Source organism: Trachurus japonicus, chromosome 9 (genome assembly GCF_045865225.1).
Source record: "Trachurus japonicus isolate A0001 chromosome 9, Traja_1.0".
NCBI classification, from domain to species: domain Eukaryota; kingdom Metazoa; phylum Chordata; class Actinopteri; order Carangiformes; family Carangidae; genus Trachurus; species Trachurus japonicus.
In genome coordinates this window covers 34,811,822-34,828,510 of record NC_140915.1, presented here as the reverse complement: position 1 = coordinate 34,828,510, position 16,689 = coordinate 34,811,822, and the positions used below count along the sequence as shown (strand labels likewise).

Here is a 16,689-nt window from a genome sequence, read left to right as displayed (position 1 = left end):
ACTGAAACTTCAATAGGAATAGTTTCTGCACTGATGCAAAGTAAAACTACTTAAAGCAGAAGTAAGCAATCCGGTCATTTTGGCTAATGCTGCGTTCCAGGCAGGCTTTTGAAACCGTAAGTTACGGCTTCAAGTCACGACTTACGACTTTGTAGCGTTCCAGGCAACCCGTAACTCGTGTTTTTCCAACCTGTTGCCTGTGAAAGTGCACTATAAGGGCCACTCTTGTTTTTCCGACCCGTGAACTCGTACCAGATCGAACTGGTACAACTTCATAGGTCGGAAAAACATGAGTTACGGGTTGCCTTGAACGCACCATAACTTCTTGTCAGCCGATGGAGTTAGCAGTCCCCGCCCTCGTCATGGATCTATTGGTCCTCGTCCCTATGTCACCACATTCACGCGCATCCCTTGGCTGCACACACAGCCCCTCATGCCGTTCTCTCTCCACATTGGATAAAGGTTGTAGGATACAAGGAAAGTTTTCTCCTCGGCTTACAGCAGAGCAGAGTGACTAACAGACCCGTGTTTCAGACCAAACACTCTATATAAGTGATTGCCGTCGGAAGATATAACTATTTAAGACTTATATTAACACAAACATTTCACTTACTTCTGCTTTAATATTTCATAACTTATTTCATCATAGAAAAGTGTTAATGTGTGTATCAAAATAGATACAGCAAGGTCATTTTCTATGCAAATTTGATATGCATTTTTTTTTCATTATATAGCCTATATATAATTGTTTTTGTCAGAAGGTCCAATAATATAACAAAAAATAATAATAACAAAAAATTGGAATTTTCTGACAATTATTTCATGATTCAGGCTTTACAAGGTTAATACGTTTCATCTTCACTGAAACGCCGCATTTTGTACATTTCCACAGAGAGGGATCACGTACGTGTCGCCACCCTCGCGCTGACAGGAACGCTCTTCTTGTTGCTGAGTACGGCAAAGACGCTGATCAGGTACTCAACGCCGGGTTCCAGCTCCCGGACCGTGGCCGTCTTCTGGTCTCCAGGCACCTGCATGTCCAGTTCCAGACCTCCAGCCGCCGTGGGCACGTAGGTGATGAGGTACTCGGTCACACGCATCTCATTCTCCCAGGACAGGTCCACCGTCTCCGGGGTGACCTCCATCACTTTAAGGTCCTTGGGTGGTGAGACTGTGGAGATATGGAGAATAAAAGTCGTTTAGCAGAGAAGATTTGAAAATGGGAGAAACGTAGTAACAGGGTTACTGAGTGCTGTATTATCAGAAATGCTCCCAGAGGTGGATAAGCTGAACATTTTCTCAAGTGACAGAAGAGGTAAGATAACACCGAGCTGATGCCTCAAGAGTTTGGAAATTGATTTTCTTTGGAAACAAATGACTTTATCTCAGCTCATATTTTGCAGAACATAACTGAAGACTGAGTGCAGCAGTCAGAGCCACGCTGTAAAGCTCATTAAAAGCTGCTTTTGTTCCATAAAGTGGGCTTTTCTAATATTTAAGTTGGGGAAACTTCACAGAAGGACAAAATGCTTATGATAATTTCAAACACACAAACCCGTAAATCATGGAATTTTGTGACTGTGATTTACCCCTCACCCCTCGTCAATGGCAGTTTTCCAAAAAGAGAGGTTTCCGACATCAACATTTTTCCAAGCACAATATGAAGAAATATGTTCCAAAGCAAATCATTGTAATGGCAGCTGCAGAACAAAATCAAAACTCTTATTGAAGAGAAACATTTTCCATTCATATTTTGTAACAGAGACACTATCAATCAAAAGGTTCATATCATAAATTTGCCAACGTAAATAAAAGGGAAAATAAGATTACATCCAGCGATCATTATTAGGTCGTGTGGTGAATTTCAAGAATCCACAAAAGCACTTCATATTTTGTTAAGGCTTACTGAATGAATATTACTATGCAAATATTAAAGTCAAAAACTGAATAACACAATGTACTGCAGCTCATTCCCATAGAGCACACAGGAGGCATTTCAAGTGCCTTCAGTCAACCTTCTCACAAGTATCTAACAAAACAGACACTTAACAGACTCCTCTGAATACACACTATCCAAAAAGTGGATCCAAGTGGATTAATATGTTCTATATTCATTTTTAAAGGCATCTGCCTTTTCCATTTCAGTTATATAATTGTATTGATGTTGTAACACTTCATACTTCACAGGCAGAATATGAACTGGCTGAATTATTTAAATTAGTAATAACTCAGTAAGCTTGTTTTTTTATTCATATGTGGTATGAAGATCCTCAGTTGAGGGTTGAGTATTGATTTAATATTACATGTGCAGCTCATTCCAATTGGACTTTCACTAAAGCTTCTTACAATATGCTCATACTACACCAAAAGTTGCCAGATCACCACTTATTCAGAAAACATTCTAAAGGAATATTTATACCAAAATGAGCTCCAATGTCAGATAATCTTCATGGAAACGCGTAAGGTCATATCTACTTCGTCCCCTTGAGGCCCTGCAGCCTCAAAGACCAAACATGATGACAGTGAAGGCATCATTGTACGTATGAGGTTTACATTCAGACACAGAAGAGTGAAGCTGCAGCTGCTCATACCACTCCCTGCATGGATTCATTGTTAAATTACAAATTGTATCAGTGTGAACTGTGAAATCAAACCATGTTGGTGTACAGAGTTGCCAGATCCACGTTATTCCTGGAACTGGGCTAAGTGTTTGTCCCCAGGTTGGGCTTGGGCAGACCTGTTACATACAGATGATATGAATAATTCTTATCAATAAAGATTCATATTTTGAATGACAAATATTTATACCCAAATCCGTCCAACCTGACTCCAGGCCAGATCAGCATATAGCCCCACAGACACACTAATTATACCAATGCTGTATGACGTCACAACAGCACATAACCCACTGGGTTGGGCTGGTTTTGAGTTGCTGTTTGGCACACAGACCTGGCAACCCTGTTGGTATGTCTGAGTGGTACCTTTACATAAAAAAGCTGCATTGGGGAGTATTTATTTAAACATCGACTCACATCTCTGTCATCTAATTATGCATTTCTTCTCAGCTCTTCACATGGTCTAGCTCATTTTAGTTTTTGTCATTTTACTGTCTTTCAGCTTGTTGTTTTGTTGCATGGCCTCAAACTTTACTGGTAGGTTCAGTGTCAATAGTAGCAGGCAGCTAACTCTGATAAACAATTCCGGTCTGTATCAAACAGGCAAACAAAACTAGCTAGCAGGTGGAAAACTCTGTTTTGTTTTTGTGTGGAAACCAAACCAGAGCTAAAAGCAGCATGGGAATTGGATGGTAACACTTTACTTCACAAGGTGTTTGTTATGCATTCATGACGGCTTCATAAGGCATGACTCAGCATTCATACAGTACATCGGGTTACATGCTGGGATTTTTTTTCAAAAATAAAAGTCCCCTAATTATACCTGGAAATGCAAGAACAAAACACCCCTGTTCAGCATTCTGTTACAATGGTTCATGAAGGCCTCATAAAGCAGCCAGTCACGAATGCATTGTGTGTTACCCAGATGTTTAATCAAAGTCCCTTTATCGCACCTGGAAGTACAGGCCTACTGGGGCATTAAAAAGTTATGTATGCAGAATTCATGCATTGTTTGCTTTGTTCCTGTCACCCAAAGTTGCCCAGACACCGAACCATTCCAGTGGTAGCATCATTTGTAATTCAGTTATCCTTCAGAATCCTTCACCACCTGTAGGCTAAAGTGACATGCAAAATAACATATAAACCATCCATGAAAATTTGCCCTTATGAAGCCTTCACTGACCATATTGTAAAGTGGCATACACAATAACATGTGTGACAGTTGACGGTCCTGTCACTATGCCTCCCATTGATGATGCGCCCTGGCTACCTGGCCACAGGGATGACCGTTTGGTCAAATGGTCAGCGCACATGACTCTTACCCGGGAGACTGGGGTTTAAACCCCACCTGGGCCCTCCTTTGTCCTGCCACACATGCACAAGCTATTCATGAAATATTCACAAAAATGTAATTTTTCTCTTTGGCAAGGGCGTGGGCACAGGAGCCAAACTCAATAAAGTATTTCCAGGTGCAATTTGGGGACTTTTATTTTGAAAAAAAATCCCACTTTGTTATTCAATAGCAGTGTAACCCTGATGTATGAATGCTAGTCGAGTCATGCCTTATGAAGCCGTTATGAATGGTTTATGAACACCTTATGAAAGGTCTTATGAATGTGGTCTGCACTAGGGGTGTACCCGAATACGTATTCGGAAGTACACAAATAATGCTTTGATCCCGAATAGTTTTTCTGTCCGAAGTTTCTCCTCATTATTCGGGAGCTTTTTTCTAAAGAAAAAGAAATGTTTGGATCAGCAACAGCACATAACCAGGTGATTCTGGTTCACACTCCAACACAGTAGGTGGCGCTAATACACCTTAACGTTGGTGCGCCCGCCATAGAAGCACAACACGAGTAGAGCGCTAAACATGAGCAGGCAGCACTGCCGGCTGCCGCCACGGGAGTCACCCTGTTTCATTTGTGTCTGGTTCACGTTAGGATTGCTAAGAAACAGCAACTCCCTGCATGCATTGCATTACAGTAGACAGGAAGTGCTCACCGATACTTCCAGGGTCACCGTTCAACAGCTTAGCATTTTTCTCATAGACAATAATGGGAAAAGAAGCGGCTATAAAACGATGGATCTTTTTTTTTTGAGTGTCACAACCCCCGCGAAACGACTCGTTTCTCAACCAGAATTTGATCCATTCAGTCCGATTACGTTTGGAAAGTCTAGAAGAGCCGCACTATTAAATTATTTTATTCCCGTTCTAGTTAGCCGAGAGCTAAAGCGGAAGTTAGCCGGCTAGCTCGGCGTAGCACTAGCTCGGCTGAAGTCAGTGCGCCCATTTCCGGTTTCTTCCCGAATCCGAATCCAAAGTTTTTTTTAAAAGCCCAAGTCCGAATCCGAATACAAATAGTGCACTGGCTGTAAACACCTACTCTGCAACCACCTGACAAGTAAAGGGCTACCAAATGGGGTAACCTGGATTTGTCTGTCACAGTTAGTAGTATGAACTAATATCAAAATGCTTTAATGGAGCTGTGGGCAGCTAAACAGCCTGCATACATCGCCTGTCTTACCTTCAGAGCAGTCCTCTCCGATGAAGCCCTCGTCACACACACACACCCCGTTCTCGCAGCGCCCCTGGTTCTGGCAGTCTCCCGGGCAGGTCAGTACGGAGCAGTCCAGTCCGGTGAAACCTTCGTAACACACACAGTTACCGTCGACGCAGTACCCTCGGTCTAGACAGTTTTTGGGACACGTCTTCTCGCTGCAATCCTCGCCGGTGAAACCCTTGTGACAAACACACTGTCCGTTGACGCAGTGGCCCCGGTCCAGGCAGTCGTTGGGGCAGGTCAGCTCACCGCAGTCTTTCCCTGTGAAGCCCGGGAAGCATTGACACTTTCCGTCCACGCATTCTCCGCGTCCCATGCAGTCTTTTGGACAGGTCTTGATGCTACAGTCCTCTCCGGTGAAGCCCTTGTCACATACGCACTGTCCGTCGACGCATTGGCCCCGGTCCTGGCAGTTGTTGAGGCAGGACAGCTCGCTACAGTCCTCACCCTGGTATCCTATGTCACAAACGCACTCTCCGTTGATGCACTGGCCCCTGTTGCTGCAGTTGTCTGGGCAGGACAGGACAGAGCAGTCCTCACCCTCAAACCCTGGATCGCAGATGCACTTCCCGTTGAAGCAGTGGCCTCTGTCGTGGCAGTTTTTGGGACAGGTGAGCTTGGAGCAGTCCTCTCCGCTGTAGCCGATCTGGCACTCGCACTGGCCGTTCACACACATGCCACGGTTGTTACAGTTTCCAGGACAGGTAAGTTCACCGCAGTCCTCCCCGGCGAAACCCTCGTCACAATAGCAGGTGCCGTTGACGCAACGTCCACGGTCGTAGCAGTCGTTGGGGCAGATGAGCTCGGAGCAGTCGAAGCCCGTCCACGGCTCGTCGCACACGCACTCGTCCTCCACGCAACGGCCCCGGCCTAGGCAGTTGTTGAGGCAGTTGGTCTGGGAGCAATCCTCGCCGATGAAGCCCTCCTCACAGAGGCAGGAGCCCTCCACGCAGTTGCCATAGTCGCCGCAGTCCAGCAGGCAGAGCTCAATGCTGCAGTCGTCCCCTCCAAAGCCCAAGAAGCATTCGCATTTGCCATCCACGCAGCGGCCCTGGTCCTGGCAGTCGTTGGGGCACTCGGGTTCAGTGCAGTTGGGGCCCTTCCATCCAGGCTCACACGTGCAGCTGCAGGTTTCAGTGCTCCAGTTCCCACGGCCGTTACAGTAGGGCTTTATGGACACTTCACCTGGAGGAAAACGTCAAAGGGAAAGAGAGTATTTTTAATCAAGTCTGATCCAGCATCTTAACCCTTGGATGATCCTTCAATTTGTAGCACTTCCATGACCCCTGGACAAAATTAAGACATCAGTTACTCCCAAAATATTTGTGATACATTTAGGGCTGGGTCTTGACTAAACATGAAAATCACTTTTGACATGGGTTTCAAAATTTTTGCACCCCTTCCTAATGTAAAGACTTTATCCTATCACTGTCTCAGAGTTGTACTCTTGAGTCCCTCAACTGTGTACCAGTCTTATCAAATATTATGGAATGGGCTCTTTGCACAGCTCCACTACTTCCTGAACTTAATGCTGCTCCTTTATTTCCTGTCTTACATTTTTGGACAACCTGATTAATCCAACCAATTTGTCCAATAATGTAAGACAGGAAACAAAGGAGCAGCATTAAGTTCAGGAAGTAGTAGAGCTGTGCAAAGAGCCCATTGCACTTCCAGAGAGTTTTATGGTTTGACAGATTGAATTTAGTCCCTCACATTGAATCCTATGTCTTGTATATTTTTACGCAGTTAATTTTTTTGGTTATTTGCTATTATTTGAGGTTCAGTGACGACAAACAGGAAATATGGAGAAGGGATGACACTGATGTCTTTGCCAGTGTTTGGACTGAAGGGATGCTTAGTGTTTTAATCTGACAAAAAATCGGATGTTGTGTGTTTTAATCCAGTGAGGATTTTCACAAAAACTTAAACAATAATGCAACTGACAATAAATGAAGTAATGATGACTTATTGTAATGGACAAATTACCTTAAGCTAATTTTTATGTTTTTGTGTGCTGACTTCCATGCCAGTAAAATGAATATAGTGATAAATCTATGAAGGTGTTCTCAGAAGAAGGAATGACAGAAATGTAACGTACAGCCAATTTGTGGTTAATGGACCAAAAGATGCAAAGTCGGTGCTACGGTCTCCTGAAAATATTCCATGTGGCAGCCTGCATTTATTCCCTTGTTCTCCACCATGACCTTTCTACTCTCAAACATACTAGAAGCTCTTAAGAAATGGATTTTACCTGAGTTGCCCACATGCATACTAAACAGTAAATTCACTGGCATCAGAATTACAGCATAACAGTGCATAGAGTTTAGGTTTTACCTGTAACTTGGGCACCACAGCAGCCTGCCCCACTGCCACACTGCTCCCTCAGAGTGGACAGCTCTGACTCCAGCATCTCCAGCCTGTTCAGGATGTCCTTGATGTCTGGCATCTGGTTTTCACATCCGCACGCCTGCTTGGGGATGTTGATGCGGTGGGTGAACACGATCTGATTTTCTCCGTCCAAGGTTTGCTCCATGTGCTCAGTGTTCTGCATGCCCATCGGAGCAGCGCTCTTGTGCTTTGGCTCCGAACCTCCGGGCGACTCCAGGTCCACTGCACAGAGGGACGTGGTGGGGACGTTGATGTTGTAGACATGGTTGAACACTACCGGCTGGTCGGGGTGCGGTAGGGTGAGGTTCTCCTGCGTTTTCTTGGGCATCAGGGCCTCTCTGCGGTGGCGGATGACCTTCACCAGGCCAGCCGTGGAGAGCTGGAGGAGCAGGGCCACGGTCAGGCAGCCTAGAAGAAAGCCTCTCATTTGCATGATGGCAGCCTGGCTCCGCAGCTTCTGATGAAGTCGCAGCTGAATGGAGAACAGTCTATTCAGATGTCAGCTTGGTGTTCTTGTCTTGAGCCCTAGGATGAGGAATATTCATTTGTTTTACTTTTAAGTGTTCGCTTCCAATACCATATCAAACATGTAGCACAATCATTGACACAAGATGCTGCTGGATATTCACATTCGCCTTTGCCATTTATGATCGATAGAACATAATTCCATCACACACCCACACAGTGCCTTGCAAAAGTATTCATGCCTGTTGAACGTTTCCACATTTTATCACGTTACAACCACAAACTTAATTGTGTAGGAATTACTCCCATCTAGCGTTGAGGTTGTATATCGCAAGTATTCAATCGTATTTTTCATGCTGCATTCACGTGAAATTGGGCAGACGGCCGACAGCTGCTGCATGTAGCGGCATAAACAAGCCACTATGTAAACAAGTGGTCCGTCAGCACGAGGCAAAACAATACACGTGACAATATGTTGTCATGGCGATGTCATATTGTTTACCTGACCCACGTTTTACCGGCTTTCTCTGACTTCTGTGACTAAAATGACATCTGGTTTGTTACCGACGGCCGTCTGCCCGACTGCAGGTGAATGCAGCATCAGTGTAACGCTCCATTCCTCCTCACTGCGTTACCGCGGTGACTTTTCACAGACGCCACCTCCACCTGAGCCAACAGCTCCGGTGTCTCCGCTGAGTTTCCGTGGTTTCCTAGCGTCACGCTGCCAATGAACGTAAAAACATGGCGACACCACATGGCAGCCAGCACCGAGCTTACCCGCTCCATGTAGATATGAATGATATGAACGGCTAATTCACATTACTGATTAATGAAAACTACGTACATACATACTTTTGAACCAAATAATCGATTTTCGTGAATAGATAACAGGAGAAGTTACACAACGTCCCTTTAAATGTATTTTATTGGGATGTGATATCAACAAATTATTATTACCAACACAAAGTAGCACACGATTGTGAAGTGGAAAGAAAATGATACATGATGTTCAAGATTTATTACAGTAAAATATCTGAAAAGTGTGGTGTGCATATGTATTCAGCCGCCCTGAGTCAATACTTTGTTGAACGCTGCAGTTACAGTTCCAAGTCTTTTGGGGTGCGTGACGTCTCTAGCAGCTTTGCACATCTACAGACTGACATTTTTGCCCATTCATCTTTGCAGAATAGCTCCAGTTGGGTCATATTGGATTGAGAGCGTCTGTGAACAGCCACTTTCAAGTCTTGCCACAGATTCTCAGTAAGATTTAGGTCTGGACTTTGACTGTTCTAACACATGGATATACTTTGATCTAAACCTTTCCTTAGCTCTGGCTGTGTGTTTAGGGTGGTTGTCCTGCTGGAAAGTGAACTTCCATCCCAGTCTCCAGTCTTTTTCTGCCTCTAACAGCTTTTCCTCCAGGATTGTGTGTATATATATATATATATATATATATATATATATATATATATATATATATATATTTAGCTCCATCCATCTTCCCATCAACTCTCAACAGCTTCCTTGTCCTTAATGAAGAAAATCCTCCCCACATGATGCTGGGGATGGTGTGTTCAGGTTCATGTGCAGTGTTAGGTTTCTGCCATACTTTGTGTCTTACATGCAGGCCAAAAAGTTCCAAGTTTTCTTTGATTTGTAAAAGAAAATCATGAACACCATGTATCATTTTCCTTCCACTTCACAATTATCCAGTAGCTACTTTGTGTTGGTGAATCACATAGAATCCCAATAAAATGAATATAAATTTGTGGTTGTAACGTTGCAAAGCACCGTTCATCCACATCCACACCATGAGCCAGAGCTGGGGTGAAATATCAAGTATCCCACTAAAAAGCAATTAACCTTCTTCTATGCCCCCCCAACAAAAGACCACCTCCAGTCCTGTTGCTGCTTCTGACCCATTTTAGCCCCTCTGCTCCCAGTGGAGTGGACACACACTTAACAGATGACATTGGGAGCATTCTTTTTCACAATCCCGCAGCACCCAGAGCAGCAATTACTGCAGGGACGGCATGTGACCTTGGAGATCTGAAGCTCTCTTCCCCCCCCCCATCATGTCATGACAGGTTGCCACAAACAACACCTGCACAGCGGCGGGGACCCTCCTCTTTACTCCACGGTCCAGACCCACAACCCCCGAGCTGACAGATTAATACCAGTCTGTACTTTACCATCTGTGTTTGTGCAGCAGACCTTTGTGTGCTATACCTGCAAAAAAAAATGGGCAGGTCAGCATTCCCGGACTTCTCTCCTGACAGCTACTGGGTTGTCTTTTAGTACTGTAACATGATTCTTATTGCTCCTACCTTCTGAGACATGATTCTTTTAAAAGGTCTGCTGGAAAAAAAAAATGTGCTGAGGTAGCGGCACAGGAGCCAAACTTTAAACCAGATGTTTTCACTTGCCGTTTGATGTTAGCGTTAAATTAAATATGCTGGTTGGTCGACGGTCTGCACTTGCTTCATGTGAGTCTGAGTCTGTTCTGCCCTCTACACCGATTATGTTAGGGAAGATATGTAGCTTATAAGAGCAAGAGGGATGATTCTTTAACCCTCCTGTTGTCCTTCTGGGTCAAATTGACCCAATCTGTTCCCTTCATCCATCCTTTCTTCTTTCCTTTCTTCCTTTCTCCCTTCCTTCTTTCCACAATCCGTTTTTCCCTTCCTTCCTTCTCGTCGTCCTTACTTCTTCTTCCTTCCTCTTTTGATCCAATTGACCTGATCTGTTCCCTCCCTCCATCCTTCCTTCCCTTTTCCATTCCTTCTTTCCTTTCTTCTTCCTTCCTTGAATGAATCTGTTCCCTCCCTCCATCTTTCTTTCCTTCCTTTTCCCCTTCCTTCTTTCCACAATCCTTTTTCACTCCCACCCTCCCTCCCTCCCTCCCTCCCTTCCTTCCTTCCTTCCTTCGTCCTTACTTCTTCTTTCCTTTTTGACCCAATTGACCCAATCTGTTCCCTCCCTCAATCTATCTTTCCTTCCTTTTCCCCTTCTTTTTTCCTCCCATCTTTCCCTTTGTCCTTCCTTCCTTCTCTACCTTCATCCTTCCTGCCTTTCTTCCTACCTATCTTCCTTCTTTCCCTTCGTCCTTCCTTCCTTCTTTGACCCAGGAGGACAACAGGGGGGTTAAGCATTTTCTTCCTCTAATAATCTGATTTCCAGTTATTTAAACAAGGTCTAGTAAAATTCTTGGCCTGTTTACAACCAATAGGGAGAGATAAATTCTGAATATAGATTCCAAGCACAACTGAAGCCTGCCTGTTTTTCTAAAGTGTCTCAGGTTGAGTTTATATAATTGCACCTTTCACTCCGACTTGTGCGAGATGCTGACGTGACAACGATCATTTCCTACCTCTAATAAAAGCAGTGTGTGCTGCCTTGGCATCTGTAAAGGTTAAGAGCGGGCTGTTTGCAGCCAACATGAAAATGTCTGGTTAAAGCAGATATGAAAATGCATGATTGCAGGGCACACATAACACATTTCAACCGCCGTGCTGGAATAATGTATGATGGGGTTTCATTTCCGCTGCTGCTATACCTGACTAAGTCGCGCTGATGAGTGGAAACACAGGGCATCTTTGCTGGGCATTTTCATGTGCGCAGGGGGACTGACAGTCAGCAGGTAATATTCCAGGAAGAGAAGCTGGGTCTACTCATCCCATGCAGCTTGACGTGTGATTAGGAAAGCAGACAGATGAGTTCAGCTTGGAGGGATCCCACGGCTTCACCCCCCACCATCCCCAACCTCCTCAGCCGTCGATTAGGCAGGAAGGGATGAGCGCTTCAATGATGGGTAGACTGTAAAAGTGCTAATGTAGCTTGGCTGATGGGAGCGCTGAGGATCTGGGCCCTCAGGGATCTGAAAGAACCTCCCCCTCACTCGCTAACACGCTATGTCACACAGCCACACACACACACACACACCAATACAGACACACCACTGCGCCCAAGCATCACAAACCAGGGATTAAATCACAAAATAGGCAGAAAATTGCTTTGAGTTGCTGTTAAGGTTTTAGTTTTGGCCGAATGGTTGGCTTTCCCACTTTGAGGGGTGGCTGCTCTCCACATGGACCCTCCGAGCGAGGCAGCCCTGAGAGACCAAAGCAGGCTTTTGTCTGAGGAATCTGTGGCTCTGGCGAAACTCGGCTTCATTCAGAAATAGATTAAGAGAAGAAACTTCCACAGAGTCTGAGAAATTGTTTTATTTGACCTTTTCTCCCCTCCGCCGCCGTCCGCTAATCTTTAATGTGAAACACAACAATCACAATAAGAGAATCTGAGTGTGACCCTGAGAAACACAGAGCTGATCCCTCTGTTTGGACTTCCTTCATGGGCACCCTGTGGCCCTGGCATTATGCTAATGCAGCTGGTTGCTGGCACCACAGACATGGGCTCGATACAATCTGACTGCTGCTGCTTTGTAATTCCCTCACTTGGTTTTGCTCTATAGTTAGCTTCTCAAACAGCAACAAAGCTTGCTGCCCGCCTTGTGGTCAAATGTGAGGAGAATTTTATCAGGGGGGGGAAACCTGCTGGCACATACACATATAGTGCAAGGGAAACACTTTAAGTTTTATACTTCTCAGTGAGAGCTGGGAATGCTTGAAAGCTCCACGGGATCAGTTTCAAAAGTGATTAGCCTTCTCATTGTTCAGTTGATTTTATGATATTGTTGCTTCAGGATTCAAGTGAAAGAGTCTGCCAATCAAACAGCCGACCTTTGACCCCAACCCTAAAAGCCAATACACAGCGGCTTCATATTCCCAGTCTCATGAATGATGCCTCACAGCCAAAAAGTCAATACATCTGCTTTTACAACAATTTTCACGCAAAACTGGCTGGTTTTCTGCAGTAACTGGATTTGATTTGCTGCCAAAATTAAAGTTATACTGATACTAAGTCTACATCGCTGGTTGTGGTTTAGTTTGTTAGGTTTGGTTAGAGAGAAATCACATTCGGGAATAACAGAAAATGTTATGTTGGCCGTTGGGTCGATACAAAGTCAGATCCTGCAAACTAAATCCACATCTCTGTTGGTCTCCACTGAGAAAGGTCTTATCAGCTCCCAAACCCAATAATCAAACTAAGGCTAATTAGTAGATGCAACTACTGTAAAAACTACCAAAAGAAAAATCTAAATATATGTGTTTCAAGCATTTTTTATATCATCAGAATGTATGAAACATGCAGATAAAAATCCATGGTTGTACAAAGTTCATACATGTTTGCAGTCCAAAAGAAACAGTGGTAGCGACTCAAAGAGTCTGAAATTTACAATCCACAGAAGTGTCTCCTTACATAATCCTCGCCTCTCTTACATATCTGATTTTCCCATTAGTGTAATGTAAAAACCATCATACCTAGGACCGGTTCAAGCAGCAGCAGCTCCCTCCATTCTTGCAAGAACTTGGAAGTGTTTTCCACGATGTCCCTAGATGTTGTCTTTTTTTCCCTGCAATGTTGTGTAAGTCTAAAACCATAATCCTTGAGTAAATCATGGGAATGTATTTATTTCACACAAAGGAGGACCAAGAGGATCAAGATAAGAGTAAAACCAGGACAGTCCAGTCAGCACAAATCCTCATAAGCTACTGGGTGTCTCCAGCGCAACACGGCATGCAAAGATCTGTCTTATTACAGCGGTCTATCACTCTGCATTGATCCTGCCTCCATTTGGTCAGTCCACTTCAAATTGAAATAAATAAAACAAATAAATCCTGTGTGGATGATTACTTTACCAGTGGTATTTTTTTTATCTCCTGTCTTTAAGATACAAATTTTCAGTTCACTGAGAGATTGATGAGAAGACCCTGTGTCTGGGGAGGACTGCAGACGTCGTGTGCAGAAGTGGGGATTTCTTTAAATTTCAGCCAAGACCACATGCTGACAAACTTAATCACTGCGGTTCACCTTTGCTGAGACTGGACCATATGGCGGCTCCAAGGACAGAAAACACGTCAGTCACCAGGCATTCAGCAGCAGTGGCTATTTGGGTGTAAAAGAGGCAAGACGTTTGGCTCTTCTATCATTGTCTTATTATGGAGATGTCATTTAATGCATGCTTTTCCCTCTGTACTAAAAATCCACTTCACACAGTTGATCACTCTGCAATTAGATTTAGAACTGGTAATGGGTTCACGACCCATCACTGCAAGCTTTACCAACATGTAGGCTGGACTTTTGTGACTCTGAGAAGAGAGCAACACTGTTTATTTATAGGGCTTTGCTTAAAGGGATAGTTCAACATCTTGGCAAATTGGCCCATTGCTATAATCCCTATAGTTTTAGGAATAGGTTTGTTACCTTAAACTGTCGGTTTTAGTTCAGCGGGGCAGAGCCGCGAGCTGCTCAGAGCTACGCTACGGAGGCTAATGGAATTTCTTGGTTTCCCTCATCAAACTCATCAAATACACAATCCAACAACTCCAAAACGCTCTCGTGGACAAGTTGAACATTACGAGACGGAGTTGTTTTCGAGGCAAATGCAGAGACTGCTTGCTGAAAAACTGCCCCAGACGGGAACTCGCATAGCACAGCGGTTTTGCATGAATTTACCTCTAAAACAACTCTGTCTGGTAACGTTCCGTTATTATCTCATAGCGTGGTGAATGTGCAGGTCACAACTTGTCCACGAGAGCGTTTTGGAGTTGTTGGATTGTGTATTTGATGAGTTTGATTAGGGAAACCAAGGAATTCCATTAGCCTCCGTAGCGTAGCTCTGAGCAGCTCACGGCTCTGCTCTGCCATTCTAAAAATAGCTTGCACCGACAATTAATGGTAACGAACCTATTGGGATTATGGCAATGGGGCAATATGCCAAAATGTTGAACTATCCCTTTAACAAATTACCTGTTTACTTAACAAATTTGCTGACTTTTTATGATATTAAATTATTCCATACTCTATCTTCATACTCATAATTACTTGGTTCTTAATATCCCAACTGTTTAGACTGAGGTAGGACTTCTATTTTCTTTTTTCTCTGTTTAAATGGAATAATCTTTGGTCACAGCTTCAGTTGGATGCCTTGATTCCTTTCAATCATTTCAAGCATATTATCATGGACTTCATGCATTCTGAATGTGCATATACTTTTTGAAGTTATTGTATGTTTTACGCTTTGCATGCATATTTTATACGCATTGATTAAATTGTTTTGCTTCCATTATTGTAATCAGGGCGTCATTGGAAAAAGAGAGCCTGCTCTCAATTGGCCCACCCTGAATAAATAAAGTGAATGAGATTGTGTTCAACAATAAAGTGAGATAAGTCGTTCAAAAAGTAGGTGGACCAAATGTGGAGACGCAGTCTGACAAAATGAAAAGAGAGAGATTTGTGAACAGTCGGTGGATAATGGCAGCAGCGTGAGCAGATGCCGCCTCATCCAACTGTAAACGCGACAACAAACAAACTGAATAATGAAGCAGTGTGCCCCACTTGGTGTGTAAAAGCTGTAAATATTCAATGACCACAACTACAACTCAAGTCCCACGACTGTATGTTAAACAGGTCTGATAGGATGCGCGCACGCTTTCTATTCATTTCTGAAGAATTTATCAAGCTTGCTTAGTTTTGTAGGTCACCCGTGACAAAAACTCAGCTTGCATCCTTTGGTACAGAATCCGAATCTGGGTCGCTGGTATAAGGACTGAACGAAGGGTTATTGTCTGGGGTTCTTTTCACCTTGAGATACTGTCAAACCACAATAAGAGAAAATGACCAGGAACTTGGCCTCAGTGACAGAAACTCACTTTCCACGTAAGTGATATTGAAATAAACGCATTCTTCTGGTTGTGCTATCCCATTTCCCAGCAGCCCGCAAATCTCTTGATAAAGATATTCATCATAATCAACAGGCCTACAAGGTGAAAGAAACCTCCCACATGTGTCCTGGGCTAGACTAGGTGAATATTGATTTGGATACTGTAGCTCCACCAAGGTCATGGCCAGATAGTGAGTTGCTGAGGACAGCAGTATGCCTGTGAGTTATAATCATCAAACACAGAAATGAATTTCCAGCATGAGGCAGGGGCGGGGTGGGGGGGCTCGACTTGGCTGCTCGATGCGTGATCGATGGAACGGGGTTGTTGCTGCTTCTCAGAAAAGGTTTTTCAAATTTTATCACCTCGTGCTCTGGAAGACAACACACCATCTTTCTCTTTCTGCTTCTTTTACGACCGACGGGGCCCGCCGCGGCGCTTCACAAAACCCTAGACGGCATAATAAAGAAGTAAACTGTTCTCTTAACAACCAAAAGAGATGCAGAGCGTTGGAGAACCAGACCGAGCAAGCGATCATTCTCACCTCATTTCATTGTGGGGGGAGAAATTAGCAGGTAATAAGAGGCGCGAATTGTGGTTGTAATACAGCGCGGCAGTGATGCAGGGAGGACGCAGCTGATTGGCTGACAGACAGGCCTCCCGGTCTGCTCCTTGTGGAAGGCCTATATTTCAGAAGCAGGTCAGGTTCAGCAGGTCAGCGCACACTGACACACAGAGCCATTGCAAAAGTGGCCTGGGCTCAATTTCCGTGTCATTTCCGTGGCAACGGTATACCAGCTTTGTAGTTGAATTGATTAATTTGCTTTATGGCAGATCTCCATCCCTCCACATCACCATGTGTGTTTTTTTTCCACCGTT

General features: G+C 44.2%; 1 protein-coding gene across 4 annotated transcripts in view; it reads right to left on the bottom strand.

The window, feature by feature from the left end:
• tncb (tenascin Cb) overlaps positions 1-16,689 on the bottom strand; it is a 138,439-nt gene that overhangs the window by 50,849 nt on the left and 70,901 nt on the right. For all 4 annotated transcript variants that reach the window (XM_085787627.1, XM_085787625.1, XM_085787626.1 and 1 more), the window contains 3 exons: positions 7,511-8,089; positions 5,141-6,361; positions 908-1,171 (listed from right to left, as the gene is read on the bottom strand). In XM_085787627.1, the coding sequence (XP_085643753.1) occupies positions 908-1,171; positions 5,141-6,361; positions 7,511-7,997 (1,972 nt within the window). In that variant the 5' untranslated portion in view covers positions 7,998-8,089. The remainder of the gene's footprint in view (positions 1-907; positions 1,172-5,140; positions 6,362-7,510; positions 8,090-16,689) is intronic.